The sequence below is a fragment of the Thunnus thynnus genome, chromosome 2, assembly GCF_963924715.1.
Source record: "Thunnus thynnus chromosome 2, fThuThy2.1, whole genome shotgun sequence".
In the NCBI taxonomy this organism is placed as follows: Eukaryota; Metazoa; Chordata; class Actinopteri; order Scombriformes; family Scombridae; genus Thunnus; species Thunnus thynnus.
In genome coordinates this window covers 24,593,669-24,610,057 of record NC_089518.1, presented here as the reverse complement: position 1 = coordinate 24,610,057, position 16,389 = coordinate 24,593,669, and the positions used below count along the sequence as shown (strand labels likewise).

The 16,389-nt window shown below is 39.9% G+C and overlaps 1 protein-coding gene across 3 annotated transcripts in view; it reads right to left on the bottom strand.

The window, feature by feature from the left end:
• grid2 (glutamate receptor, ionotropic, delta 2) overlaps nucleotides 1-16,389 on the bottom strand; it is a 229,831-nt gene that overhangs the window by 7,291 nt on the left and 206,151 nt on the right. For all 3 annotated transcript variants that reach the window (XM_067612160.1, XM_067612168.1, XM_067612177.1), the window contains exon 13: nucleotides 7,152-7,392. In XM_067612160.1, coding sequence (XP_067468261.1) covers nucleotides 7,152-7,392 — 241 coding nt within the window. The remainder of the gene's footprint in view (nucleotides 1-7,151; nucleotides 7,393-16,389) is intronic.

Below are 16,389 nucleotides of genomic sequence, written 5' to 3'. Positions count from 1 at the left end.
CACTGTAGTGTACTGTAGTCATAATTCATTTGACTGTGTTCTATAGTATCAAAGATCCCAAAATGGCAAGGAAGACTTGCAAGGAGATTGTTAATACAGAGTTACACAATCCCGCATTGTTTTGTGTGCATTTCCTTGTTAAATGTGCTCAATCATGATACATTTCTCATTACTGGTGACCCACATTAGTCAACTCTGCAGAAGTGTGTGCGTTTGTGTTCATGAGTGTATAAGCCCGGTAGAAAAACTGTTTACACCAAGAAGCAGGCTCATATTGTAGATAACAATGTCAGCCATTCAACAACACAAAACACAGAACCATAGCACACAAACACGGACAGATAGCCCACATTTAAAAGCAGTTAACACAGCATTACAGCATACAGTATGAATGTAAAGGCATGTACAGACATGTACAGTATGTGATTATGTATGTTTTAGAATGTATAAGAATCACAGAGACACAAACAGCTTAGTTGTAAGTTTGATAAGTGGATTGTTTCATGTATGCAGGAAGCATGTGTGTGGCAGGTAGGGGTGATGCTGGCCATACACTTAGATGGTTGAGTTATGATTGATGCTAGTATTTACTGATTTTAAGTGATTCACATTCATCTTAAATTGTGTATGTGTCATTGAGAGTAAGATAACTTGATTCTTGATAGCTGCTGGTGAGAGAGGGAGCAAACATGAACTGAAAACCATCAAGGCTTATGAAGCATGTTTGAAAGAAACTGAACACATGTACATCTCGCATTAATGGGTATCATGATATGACATATCTGACACAAAGTGTGAGCATTCATTTTATTAACACAAGCCTGACATGACTGGGAGTTAAATGTTAGGTGGTGATGATGTGTATGCATGCATGTGTGTGTGTGTGTGTGTGTGTGTGTGTGTGTGTGCAAGCTTTGCTGTGTGAGCTACTGTAGTAGCAGCCAACTGAGGTAGCTGTTTGACATTTTCAGGGAGGAATCTTTTGACTTTCTAATTAGAAATGATTAGAAATTATTAGCACTGTAAGCGCAGTTTCTAATACACAATGTTTAACAATAAGATTATATGATGTTATATGGTGGTATTATGGTGGTATAACGCACTTTGAGCTGAATTTTATGTCATGAAAGGTGCTCTATAAATATAGTTTATTATTATCATTATTATTATTATTACTATGGTGCTGATATTAGCTGTAATCTTGCATATATATATATATATATATATATATATATATATGTGTGTGTGTGTGTGTGTGTGTGTGTGTGTGTGTGTGTGTGTGTGTATGACTTATAAGTCTATATATGTCTTAGTGGGCACAGTAACTCACTGTGTTGGAGGAGGCAAAATCCTCATGCCAAGTCTGCACTCCCAGTTCGTACTCTTGGTGCCAATGTATCTCACTAAGCCAAGTTTTTTAAACCCACACATAAAGACTGGGTCACCAGGCTTTCCAATTTAATGTGAAGCTTGCAAAAATGCAAAGGAAGCCAGATGCTCTTGGCCCAGTGTGATGGTCTCAAGTGGTGCTAACATTCACTCTGACAGCAAGACCGAGGCCAACGAGTTCTTCATTTAAACTGACAGAGAGCAAGGCGTCTAGTGGAGTTAATTACTTGCTTTATGGTTTGCTTCACTTTATTAATTTAACTTTAGGAAGTTGGATGATATTAAACACACTAGACTTACTCCATTGGCCATGACTAAGGCCAAATTGCATGCAGTTTTCCCAGGTCGATAAAATGCAACATATGCAATTTATCTAATTAGTTGCTTTGAAGTTGATTTAAATTTGTCTTCTTTCCTCCACTGAGTCAGGACATGCTGCAGTGGTCCCAGCATGACTCTCTCCTGTTCTGTTCTCAGTAACCATCCTTGTAGCTGGTTGTCTGTTTGAAAACATTCTGCACAGATGGTGATTTCTGAGTATGATTATTTGAGGGAGAAACAGCAAATAATATCTCAGCCAACTGAAAACCCCTGGCTGAAGTACTAAATCTCATTTTCAAGTGACAGTGGACAAGACACTGTCAGTGGTGGTCAGTCTCAGGATCAGTGGTTACTTGAACAAACATTGAGCTAATCCAGTGGCAGTCAATAGGTCAATGTTCCAGCAGGGTGAAGGATAAACGTCAAGGGTCAACTATCAAAAACAATCATGGCTGACTGAGCAAACTTCATCTTTACCATGGTAGCACTGAAGGGGCTATTCTAATAATTCACTTCAATATTATTCAAGATTATTACATCTTAAATTTGTGGCTGAGATGTTTTGTTTTATTTTGAGTATTCAAGTAGAATCTTAACCGCTCCTCTTAGCATAAAAACAGAACAACTTGAAACAGTCCTCATCTCTTTATCATCTTTTTTATAAGCACTACATTAAAGCTGGAGTGTGGGACTTTTACATATAAATGAACATCTGTTACATTCAAGCCCTTGCCAAACAAGTTCACACAGTGCTGATTAAGCCTATCACTGCCAGATAAATTTCTCTGTTTTTCACAGTACACAGAGTTTTTAAATCTGGTGTCTGGTATTACATTCTCATGCTGGCGTACTGGCAGTGATGCGTTTTATGTCAACCAGCAATGATTGGTTTCCCCTTAGATTTGCTGGGGGAATTACATAATGTTCAGCATCCCAACCCATCCTGACGGGTGCTCGGCTCTCAGGTATCTTCATTGGACTGCAAGGCAAATTGAGTATGCATGGCTAAAAGCCGTTGTAATTTTCGTTGTACTACTGTTAATATGTCACTTTATTAAGTTTTAATTTTTTTCTGGCGAAAAAGTAACCATTCAGATTCCAAATCTGTGGTCAGTTTATTCAAATATATTTGGAAATTTGCTCTGTTTTAAGAGCTGTGAGGAGCTGGCTGGGTGGGACCTGCTGGCATATGTTATAAAGGCACATGTTGACAGTGTTCCTGCTCTCGCTGCCAGAGGGGGGAGACAAAAATTCTGCACTGCAGGTTTAAGCTTGCATTTCTATACATCACTACTTGGACTACCATAAGGTATAAGTGCACACTATCATCCACATCTGACTTCTAAATCAGTAACAGTGATTTTCCTATGTGAGTGACTGCCGTAACATGCAAAACCTTGAATAAGATCCACAAGGAGAATCAAAGACTATCACTATTTAATTCCCTGCTGTCCCTCCTGTTCGCTGTTGTGACTCCTCTCCTGTGCTCAGCTGGGGACTGATTCCACTGGCTGCTCTTAGGGGCTAATAAAGATGGCAGGGGGTGTGTGCGTGTTTGTGTGTGTTGCAGCTGAACCACACTGTGCTTAACATGAGTTTGGGTTCAACTAAAAGTTTGGTCTCTTTGTGGCTGCTCAGTGGTGGACATGACTATTGGTCTGAATGACAGATTAAAGCTGGTAACTGAGCAGGGGGCTGAAGGTAGGGGGGTATATGGTGTGTGTGTCGGAGTGTGTAGTGAAGAAAAAAATTTCTGTTGTCTGATCAAAAACAAGAGAACATTTGTAGTCAGTTGGGTGCCAATCTTGCATTTGTTGAAACATAATACACAGTATCTAAGACCCCATATTCTGAAATTATTACAAACAATCGATTGTGGTCCAAAATGTTTCACAGAGCTACCTCTGGTAGTGGTGGGAGCAGCAATGTGGTTTCACCTACTGACATGATTTTCTTTTAATGCAAAATGATTAGGCACTGAATCAACTGGAAGAGATACAATCTTTGTTTCAGTCACATATGATCTCTACGTGATGGGTGGGAGCATGCGGGGTGAATATTTAATTTATTTAACTTGATTTACGAAAGCAATAAGATGATGGCTAGGGAAATTATGGCAGCAATATAGAAGCGGGTGAACATGTTGCTCTATTCTCACTCAAGCTTGTAGTCAGTTTAGCGGTACTTCATGCCATATGGCACGACATGGACTGAGATAGGAGGAGTCTGCGTGTGTCTTTATTGCTCCAACTCGCGTATTGAAGTGCACAATGGTCTCATAACGTCAGAAAAGAAAAGTCTAGCCTTAAACTGATTCATTTTCTAAAGAGGAAAGAGGAATCCACATTGCGTGCAAGTAAAACTGAACAATCAATGAACAGCCCAAAGGACATCTGATAATTACAACTAATTATTTGACACTGGTGACCCATTGCAAACAATTGCAGGTGATGTACTGGACTGAAAACTTAATGTAGTTTGTCAAACAAGCCTGCACATACTACAGTGATTGCAGCTGATGAAGGACGTCATTCAAGCCACAAACCACCAATTTGCCTGCAATAAAATGCCAGATTAAAGTCTAGTTTGTGGTATATTTTTGTCTTTCATGTCAAAGCACATCACCACTTACATCCCATCATTACTCTCTGTGAAAACAGTTAGACGACTACTTATTAGAGTATAAGCAAACCTTCTCCAAAAGCTAGAAATTGTAATGATATAGTAATCAAGTAATTTGTGATCGACCAGGGGCTGCTCACTTAATCATTTAGAACCAGTGGTTCATAGAGTTTTCATGTTAAAACTTTCCTCTAAATTAGTCTCCAGATGATTGGTGTTATCGGCCTTTTATCATGAAAAGTAACCCGATCTGACACTAAATCATCTTGGGTATAGTCAAAATTTCCATTCCCATCTTTTTGTCATCTTTTCTAATTTATTCTTGGTGGAACTTTAAATTAGCATGACGCCAAAGATTAAGCAGATGGGACAGGCTGCTCTTACTTGTTTCTGGTAATATGGAGTCATGCAGAGAAGTTCACTTAGACAGTCCTAATTAGTGCTATGGTCATCATTCCCCCCCCCCCTTTAAAGCCCATTTTGGTAACCGGGCTTCAATATCTGTGATATTATGTCAGACCTTTAAAAACATTTCTTCTTGTCTGATTGACAGTAAGTCCAGTCCATATCTCCAAGGACTGGAAGGTGAATCATAGGTTAGGAAACATTTTTACATTAATTCTCTAAAGCCATTATCCACAAGTTAACCTTAACCTGTCTTTATCAAACTGCTTCCACACATGGGAAAAAGCAATTGTTTGAAGCTCAAGTAATTTACCTGATGGCGAAAACATTTTCTGCTAAAATTAATCTGTGCTGCTTCATGCCTCAGTCTAATTTATTACCAACACATAAATAATGAACTCTAAACCAAAAGTGAAGATATTATTTCACACATAATTACATTTCTTTCAGTTCATCAGTAGCATGTTTTGCATACCAAATTTGCCACACTTTGCTGCAATTTCACAGTTTTGATTAAGGTTATTTACTTTAACACTTCCTCCCTCTGTGTTTTGGCAAACATAGCATGGGACGTGACAAGATGGGTTGGGTATGGAAGCTGAATTGGGAGCTGGTTCAAATCTGTCAAATCCCAGTTGATAAGACTGCCACTGAAATAGATGGGTTGCAACAATGGCTGGTGATTATATTCTGGTAAAAAAAAAGGGCCTCAGCTTGTGTTATTATAATTCAATAATGGAAAACCAACTAAACACACTGCCATTTGGGCTATTCTTTGAAGATGTTACCTTTCCTGTCTATGATGGAGCAGACGTAGCTACCACATCACAACAGACTGCAGGGTTTCTACCAGGGGGAGATGTTGCCAGAGTCACCTTGATTGCCTCGAATGATATCCCTGCTGAGATTATCAACTGCACATAGGCTGATTGGATATTTCACAGGGTGCTGCTGCTAATTTACAAGGTGGAGTGTTGCCACAGTTTTGGGAAGAACGCTGGTATAAATATCCATGTTTAATATTGTGAGTCAGTGTTTTTGACTCTGCCTTGGTCAAGGCACACTGCAGCATTCCAACAGGCCCTCAGGCTGTTTTTGTATTTCGTTTTTTTAACATTGCCATGTCCTCTTTTCCTCAAAACATTAACATTTCAGAAAAATACGTGGTTGATTACCCTGTTGACACTGATGCATTTGCCTCATTTGAAATGAATTAACATCATAAAAATAGTACTGATAAAACGTTTAAAAAAGAGGTGAGATTTCGGACACCACTGTGTTTATTGAGGATCTGTAATGTGATTGTGCATTGTGAGAGTATAAAGACATAAAGGGATTTTGTGCGTACTGTGTGAACATGGTCTTAGGGGACTGAATATATTACTATGAAGACATCAACTCATTCACAGTATGTCAGCTCTCCTTGTGTGTGTACAATGTGAGGAGTATGTGTACCCTGAATACTTACCCAGCCCGTGTAATATTATATCATGTCTAATGTTCTATGTTGTATTTGGCATCAGTATGAATTGGCAGTACTTTAGATCAAGTAATGAGGGCTGAGAAGGAATAACACATGAACAAAAAGTAAACACCCTCTTCAATTAAGTTAAGTTAAATTTGCTGCTTAATTCAGTTTACTCTCAGACTCAATTTGCTTCTGGCATAGAATATTTCTTTGGTTAATCATTTTGATAATTTGATGGTAACGTTAATTATGAAAACTATTAGAATTAATAACATGACAGCATGCTTTATAACAGTCCTATTAAGCTCATGATTGTGGGTGAGAAGAGAAAATGAGTACAGTGTTCTCGGGGATTCTGAAAACATCCAAGTCCTGTTTGACCTTTCTTTGCCTTCCTGCATACCCAGAACTTTATGTACACAAGACTACACAAAAGATCAATGCCACTTACATCACTGGAGATCTAATATAGCACCTCCAAGATTCTTTTTGACAGAAAATCCTACTTACAAATACAGTTCCAGGGTAGTACTGCTGATGTAGCTTGTGTGCAAATTTAGTTCATGGGAAGTGACATTGTGAGCACAGGAGGTTTTCAAAAAGTTCCAGATGCTGTCAGTGTCACAAATACTCTCTTGCACCTTGACTTTGGGGATTTTTTTTTTTCAACTTAGTGCCTCTAACCACAAAGCCAAGACTTTGTAGCCAGTAACTCTACATTATTCTCTCCTTGACTCTTACATCATTCACCCCATCATTAACTGTCCATTACTCTCACTTCTCACTTTTTTCTTACCTTGATCTCTCCCTTCCTATTTTCTCTACCCATTCTTAAACTACTTCTCTCCTGTCTCACACAATTGGAGAAGAGCTAAGATCTATTCTAGGCCCTACATCTCTCTCTGTATCATCTCTCCTTTTTTCGGCCACCCATCCATCCCCCTACCTCCTTGGAGGGGACTCTGGATCCCTTTCTCCGTGACCACCAGCTTTCCACCATGGCGATGAGGCAGGAGAGCACCACACCAGCTGCCAGGACGCAGAAAACACCGGCGAAGCTGTGGATATCCAGGGCATTGCCACGCTGTCGTGCCTGGACTGAGCTGAAAAGGTCACAGGGGCTGTCCTTTGGCCACCACTTGAGTTTTAGTATATCCATGTCACCATTCTGCTGAAGCTCCAAGATTCTATGATGTAAACAGACAAAAAAACAAGTATGTAAGCATGTAGCCATGTATGTGCATACATTTTACACATAAATGGGGTTATTCCAGGATTCTGGCAAAGGGAAGGGGCCAATAGATCTTGTAATGAGCACTGTGAATTAATGTGTAGATGCACGAGTGAACAATAAGTTAAAGCAACTAACAGGATGGTAAGATACCACTGTCCAGTACAACCATTGTCAGGATTAAATATATCTTTAAGGAATGATAATTGACTTTGTCTGAGGACCATTTTAATTATTACAAAGTCAAAGCCATTCATACAAAGCAATCATGAAGAATGAAAAATATTCATACAACACTGCAGCTTTTTCTGCAGTTGCCATAGCACTTCTCTTCCATTTGAGGGCAGTGTTGGCCAGTTAAATCCCTCCCTGATCCCTGACAACCATATTGGGCTGTCAAACTCATTATGGCTAACATTAATATGTTTTGCAGCACAGCGCGAGTACACTGCCACAATGTCATTATGCAGCCTAGCTTTAGTCCCACGATTGATGGCTTCAGAGAGGATACAGCTCAGAGGTTGATGGGGTCCCTCTGTTAGCCTTCAGCTTATTATTTAACTGGGTCGTTCGTTTTGGTTTGGAGGGGAGCTGCAGACACACACAGACAGGCATTCAGAGGTTCTGTTAGCGTTCAGCTGGATATTTAACAGAGGCGATCTAGTATGGAGGCGAGAGAAGCACAGGAAGAAGGAAAGACAAAGTAAAAAGACAAACTGGCAGTGTGTGTGTGTGTGTGTTCATGCATATACTTCCCTCACAGACACATAGATACAAACATGGAAAACAAATAGATGCAAATAATCCCATATACATACTCATAAACTAAGCCACCACACTGATTGACACCAACAGGGTAGATGCACACAGTCACAAACTGCTCGCATGTCCAAGCAAACTTAAACAGGATTCATACATGTGTACATAGAGACAGATGTTTGCAATTATCTGCAGAATTTCCTGGGGGCAAATGCATCCTGCAATTTCAATGACAGCATGCTGACATCAGTGACAGTGCCCATCTCTCATCTTCATTTTTCCTCATACGGAATACAAAAAATGGACTGGCATCAATCAAGAAATGCAAATGAGCCCTGCAGACAGTTTACATAATTAATTTTATTCACAATAGCCAGAAAACATTGCTCATTTCAATGTAAATCAGCTAAACAGGCTCAGCACGTTGCTTTATAGCCACGTCACTCTCATTTAGGGGCATTCTCTTATCACTTCCTGGGCTCTACTGAGCTGGTGGGACTGAGGAACAGGGGAACTACACGGCTAAATGCAAGTTGTGGTTGTTATTGACGGGACAGAAGAGAGGAAGAGAAGAGAAGAGAAGAGAAGAGAAGAGAAGAGAAGAGAAGAGAAGAGAAGAGAAGAGAAGAGAAGAGAAGAGAAGAGAAGAGAATGCCTAAATAGACAGTAAAAGAATAAAAAAAACTCATTAGAAGAGTAAATCCACCAACAGTCATTCTAATAACAGATCATGTGCAACCAACTGCTGACTTTATTGTGGGATTGTTTGGCTCATATCAACGCAGATTAGCGCCAAGATTAGATATGACTTTGTGTAGATGATATTGACTCAAAACAAATTAAATCGAACTGATCTGCCCTGATTACAAAGGGCATAATATATAGTCGATGTTTTCAGCAGTAGTTTTACAGTATAGCAGCAGCACTGGCCTTGTTGTATGCCCTGGTTATAACTCTATTGGCACGGAGAAGAGGTTGTCAGTGTAGAAATCCCTTACCACACATCAATCCTGCATGTGTTCGTTTTTAGTAGTGCAGTGGGCTCTGCTGCTCTCAAACATGTTACTAAGTTACTTTTGGACTGCGATATTCAATAAGGCAGGACTTGCGCTTCTGACATTGCACTCCACTCCTTCTGAGTGCTAGTTTGCTGACTGCTGGAGGAGCAATAGCACAAAAACACTTCACTGTTGCATGCAGGGCACACCGTTGATATATACAAGCTGACATGGCTAAGATTAGATTTTTGAACTTCACCTGTGTTTAATCAAAATTTAAACAGCATCCTTACTAGTTTGTGTGTAGCTGATGTTGTGCCTTCCATACAGTACTGACCTTTTTAATTTGCTACTTTGACAACATATGCCACACACATACACACAAGCGTGCACCCTGACAGACAGCTTCAGAGAAAGACAGATTACACACAGGCTAATGAGATGGAATAAGAGCGATTCCACCTATCAAAGAAAGCAGGCGATATTTTGTCAAAATATTTCATCATTTCTCGTTTGGAATTCAGCCAACTTCTAAAGATTTCTTGTCTGAGTTGATGTCTTTTCATGTCTGTCAAAAAGAGAGGCATGCTTTATGTTTGGCGTTGCTGTCTGTTATCTGTGCTCATGAGTTGACTGTTCTATGTGTCACAAATGTCATGTCACACAGGTTTTTGTGTGGCACTTAAGGAGTGGCAACAAGGAGCGGCATTGTCTTGTTTCATCTCTGTTAACATCTGTGCACACAATTACTATAGACAGATGTGAATGCCTTTTTGACAAAACATTACAAAAGGTGTTTACTGTTGACCTTTGAGGGAAAACAAATAAGCAGTGGAAGAGGTAATTAACATTTCTCTCCTTGCAGAGAAATATCAGTGGAATGTGAATATAATTGTCAAATATTCTACAGGAAACCCTGCATAATTTTACATATAATTTTGCTGTGTTGGTTACTGGCTGCATCAGTAAGGTAAAGATTAATGTTCAATTTGATTTTCAAAGATTAATGCAAATATGCACAAAATGCCAGCCTTTTTTTTTTATTCTAGACAATCACATGGATGCCAAACAAAACAACAAAGAATACCTGATCAAAGATCCAGCAGATCAAAACAACAACAACAAGAACAACAACAAGAACAACAACAAAAAACATCTCAAAGAGAGACTTTCATCATAGGAAATATTAGGATGTGACTATGTTGTATGTAACTTTGAGGGAGGACAGAATAGAACAGATTTGAGATTCAGGACCGAGTGCTTTCTCTCTCCCCTCTATTACGACCCCGTCTGCCCGTAGAGCTCATCATCTATCATTCTGCACTAATTGGCCTATCAGAGTTATGCAAAGACTGCTTCCCTGATAGGCCCTTGAATCCTATAGCACTGACATGCACTTACAAGAACACACTCACACACATAAAATGGCTACATTTAAATATGTAGAGTAATGTGGCTTTTGGTCACTGTAGGATTGAGGTTAAGTTGCCTTTATCCTGCCCATAAAGTCAGATAGAAAAAAGCAACCATTGCATAGAAAGAGAGAAATCTAGGAAAATGTGGCACTTCTGAAAGTACTCTGAATTTGTTTTTGAACTGTATGTGGAAATAACAATCACTACAAATACTTGCAGGAAAGAGGAAAGATATGATGAGCATGCTGGTAATGTGTTTTATAACATCAAAATACAGATGGTGCAAACTAAAAGTGAAGAGAAAGATATTAACATGCTATACCACAAGCATGCTATATCCTTGTAAATGTGACAGCAATCCAAACATTTTGAGCCCTATTTTAACGATCTAAAGTGCACGGTCTGAAGTGCATGGCGCAAGTGCACTTAGGGTGTGTCCAAATCCACTTTAACTATTTTAACGGCGGAAAAAATGGTTGATGCGTCAGGTGCATGGTTCAAATGGGTTGTCCTTAGTCTCTTAATTAATCATGGGTGTGTTTGGGGTGTAACATGCAGTAAACCAATCAGAGTGTCATCTTCCATTCCCTTTAAAAGCCTGGTGCGCTTGCACCTTGGCAGATTGCTATTATGATGGCACATTTGCCAAGTAGTAAGAAGGGACACTTCTCTGCGGGGGCAACGGATCTGCTCGTGCACAAAGTGAAAGCGCACGATCCATAACGAGCACACTGGCCCCTGCTGCTCCTGAACCCTCCCGTGGTCAGCCCCAGACTACCAGTTTAAGATCCTGTTCATTAATTTGTTGCAAATATTTTTTGATCACAGCTTTGGTTTCTTTAAAATCGTTTTGCTCAGTCGTGGAGTAACAGGTCAAATCAGCGGGGTTTTAATTGCCGAAAGTATGGAAACCTGATCACTGTACTCTCAAAACTGTTACAGAATATTTGTTAAATATTGTTCAAAAATTAAATCATTAATTTTAATCATGTAAAAAATCATTAACACAGTTATCAGGACTTGATCAGCTCTCCAAGGTGCTGATCCTGCTGCTGGCAGCAGCTAGAAGCTGTGCAGATTTATTTCCTTCGTTAGTTTAATCATTGTTTTCACCTCATTTATGTCCTCATGTGTTCCTCATGTCATCATGTATTGATGCAGCAGGAAAGTCAATCTGTGTCTGATCCGTTGTTGTCCATCTGTTTAAATACCTACTTGTATTGCCACAATTTAGTAAAATAATTACACAATTTTATCCATCATTACTGCAACTAATTACTTTTGATAAATATTATGACTAAGCATTATGAATATATTTTTTAAAATATGATGATGTACACAATAATAATCTTTCACATTGTAATTCTTTAATTTGTAATCTTTTGCATGTTTATGCGCTGCTGCACGTCCTGTGTGTGTAAGAAGCAGGGTTTATGTTGTGCACTCGCCTATGTAGGCGCATATTACTGTCTTGATAATGCACCCTTAAATTAACCGTGAAACATTGTGCCATTGACTTCAGACCAAGTTTTTGTTGGTCAATAGCGCAATCGCTCTCTGCTGCCTCAAGATAGCAATGCACCAACAATGCGCCTGACCACACCTCATTTCACGACCAACCAACAGCCCACGGGCGCTCTGATGGGCGCAAGTGCATTTGCTATTTAAACAACGTGGGCACTGGATGGGAAAATGACGCCTGCGTCGGTTTTAAACTAACAAAGACACTTGTGTTGTGCGTGGCGCCGCTTTGCGCCAGGGACCTAAAATTCATGAGTGGAGTATGAGCTTGCTTGGGTAGTTCTAGCTCTAACGTTGTATTATGTAACTGCATTAAGAATGACTTCACATTTGTAAAATCAGTTACTGACAAGCCTGTAAGATATCTTTGTTAAGCCATGTCAGCTATAGGTAAGGAATACTTAAGCTTTGTGAGAAAAAGTGAACATGGCTCATTTTTAAACACACAAAAGCGGCTACCACTGTTCTTCATTTATCTCTATCCCATGGTAGACAGGCGGGATGAAAGGCCACCGTGAGCTGCCTGACAAAAACATGGGTTGAGTCAAAGGTTTCCTGCAGTACACCATCTGTCTAGATCTCTAATTTGGCTGTTGCTCTCTCACCATGAGAACTTCCCTCGAAAAACACACAGGCACACACATTTGCATGTGCACACATGTGCAAACACACACCCACACAGATACAGTAGGAATGAGAATTCATGCACACACAGTAAACATCTATACAAACACACACACAATGATTTTGTTATGCGCGATCTGTTCAGAAATAATGACAAACTGACATGACGAGAGCTAGGAGTAGCTAATTAAAGTGCGTGTGTGTGTGTGTATGCATGTGTGTCACAGCCCTCTCATGAAGGCCGTGACATTTGATGGAGTTCATGATAAAGTGCAGGAGAAGAAATCTGACAACTAATTTATTTTCCCCACAGTAGTCTCATATCCCTGTGCAGTTTCTCTACACTTTTTTGTTTTATTTTCAGTCTAAATATGGATAATACTGAACTGAAGGAGTGTATAGTTAGATGTGTTTCTTTGCTTTTTTTCCCTTCCTTCAAGGACTGTTAGTGTTTTTTGCTCAAGGCGTCATCAGTCAGCACACCGCTGCCTGAGGTATCAGGAAATAAATCACTTTAAGCACTAAGAATAACTTCTACTATACATCATTGCTGTCTGAGGATGTACAATATGGGTATTAGTGCCATGTCCTCCTTTATATAATACAAGGGTTTCTATATTAATGTCAAATGCATATTAACATCTTATTAAAGGCACCATTGTCGATTACAATGGACTGTATATGTTAGGTTTCAATGTCAATGTCAGTGGCATGCATGAGGGGAGTAAAGTGTGTGTGATAGGTGAAATGTAATTACAGAACAAGTGTAATTTGTGTTTCTATATGGCTTCTATGGCCTTTTGTGTGTAAAACAGCTGGCCTGTGTGTGCAGGTACAGTATGACTATATGCATACTTCTTTTTGTAATGTAATGGTGTGTCACTAAGTATATAGTATGTGTGTATGGGTATGGTGCATGCATGGCTCTCCTTGTGTCTGTGAGTGTGTGTATGAAACAGCTGGTGTGCTGTGAGATGCATTAACAGTGTGTGTGTGTGTGTGTGTGTGTAATGAGTTATCACCTTGCTTTAAGATCGTTGACTTTGACTGGGGAGATCTATAATGACTTTAACACTCCCACTGGCTGTTAAAGCAAATGAGTAAGGGTTGCCCGTGTGGTGGGGGGCAACTTTTGTGTGCCTATATATGTGTGTGTGTGTGTGTGTGTGTCTGCCTGTGTGTGCTCTCTGTCTCTGCCTCCCCGTTCTCTCTGCAGTGGCTGTTACTGTGTGGACTAGATGTTGCCATGGCAACTCTATGGCAGCAGCCTTGATGGTAGGATGATCACACATTATTAGCTGACTCAAGCTGAAAAAAAAAAAAAGAACACCGTAGTGATTTGGATAAAGGAGACAGGGAAGGAAGACTTGAGGAAAGGAAGACAGGGTTGAAAAAGAGAATGTAAAAGAAGAGAGAGGGATACAATGTCTGTCAGGTGACAAAACAGATTCAAGATAAAACATTGTACTGTGATCACACACAGGGAGAGAGAGCGAGAGACAAAGAGACTCACTGATTATCACAAGAAAAATGTAGGAGCCACACATATGCAGCACATATTTAAGCAAGAGGACATGCCTGTCTACATAATGGAAAGCCAGGAAGGACACAAGCATGAATAAGGAGTGCTCTTTCTTTTTAACTCTCGCTTTCTTTTGGAGAGACACAAGTATGGTCTCATACGCCAATCTTTGCTGTTTGAGGGTTAAGGTTGTATTTTGACTAAAGAATATAATCAGGTTAATGTTAGGGTTGGGGTAATGGTTGGGGTTCGGCACAGTCACACACACATTCAGACACAATCACACTTCTTACATTTACAGTAGATTACTGGCATCAAAGTTAAAAGAGGATAATGTTTAAAACCAAATGCACTCCTTTATGGTCATAAAAAGTTATTTTGTTTGGTTAAATCAAAGTTTCATATGGTTTTCACGACTTTGAATCATCAAACTAAAATGTTTAATGTTTAAATTTATTAAAAGGGAACATATGTTCCCTGTATAACCTAAACTGTGGACTATATTTCACAGCAACATGTATTTGTAACCATTTTAATGAGCAGCCCCTAATGTTATGAATGATGTCCCTACTGGAGTCAAATGGACTGTTAAGAGATTTCACAGTGTGTTGCAGCACCACTGCTGGGGTATAGGGAGTGTCTTTCTAACTCAAATGGATGGTGGGGCTGTTTCAAACATAGCCTGCAGGCTACAAAGTGAGTTTTTAAAAAGCCTGTTATCTCAGCACCTGGCAAACTGATCGTTGAGTCATTGGTATTGATCAACTCGGCTATCAACAACCCTCTGTATATATAAGATATATTATGGCCAATTTCTGCTATGGGACAATAAAAATCTCACTTATTGCCCTTTTAAATGCACTGTAACTCCATATATTGTGTTGATTCTGCAGTCTGTCTCAGGCCCATTCATAAGGCCCCCATAAACGCAGGTTATGTCCCATGCTGCTCTTTCCCCAGTACCAGCTTTTACTGCTGCTGTAGCCCGTTAAAATGCAGAGTGCTGTGGGTTAGATGATCAAGCATAATGTGACACAGTTCAATGATTTTCAGAACTGGCTAGATAGACCTCTTAACTGTTTCTGTGAGAAGTGTCTAGCCATAGTGCGTCATCGTAGAGCCCACTGCTGTCTGAGGAACAGCGAGATAGGTCTGCTGTAACTACAACAGCCTTGCTCTTTTGTTCAAATTTTCTTATTCTGTCACCTCTGTAGCAAACACAATTTTAGGTTGGAAACAGTGAAAAGTGGAAGTTGCCTGTGAGGTGAGAGGTGGAGAGAGAACATGAAGGCAGAGGGAGAGGAGATGTGAGTGAGTCAGAGAATAAGGTAAGATGGAGAACAGAAGAAGAAATGAGACGGGAGCAAGAAAAAAAATCTGGCAGTGTGTTCAGTCTGGATGGATGGCTGACAAAAAAATCACACAATGAACGGAAAGAGAGTACAGAAAAAGGGGAGACAGGGCAGGAGAAGAGAGCTGGGGAGAAGTAAAGAGAGCAGAAAAGACAATGGATGAGATGAGTGAACACAAGAAAAATGTTAAATAAAATCAGCAGAGAGATGGTAGCAGGAGATGGTGGAGGATGGGAGACCAGAGGTGTTATGCTAAAATGAGTTTGTTGCTCTGAGACGACCGTTGGCTGTCAGCTCCTTAAATGAGAACAACACTAGGTTGACAGCTCAGTAACTAGCTTAACACAAAGCTGGCAACATCAGCGGACTCTGGCTGCCTCACTGGTGTTAGACTCAGTGGAGAACATGATGGAGAATAATGTTTGTGTAATAAAGTCAAAAAAGTATCTGAAAGTAGTTTCTGATGACTGCAGGGTCAGAATAGATTTTGCTGTCTCAGTGCAAACATGTTGAAGAAAAAAAAAAAGAAATTTGTTCATGAAAATATGTGGAAAGTGCACTAAAACAAGTTGAGTGAGACAGTCATACAGCAGGCCCTCAAGGTTGTGTGGCTGCCGGTATTTCAATTACTGTGGGTAGGTGAGAGCGACACAGTGATTAGGGAAGCTAGCCTTCAAATAGAGAGCTGAGCTCAAGGACCCATGTCAGTAAACAACCCCCTGAAGTATCCTTAAATGCTGAATCACCTCAAGGTCCAGATCC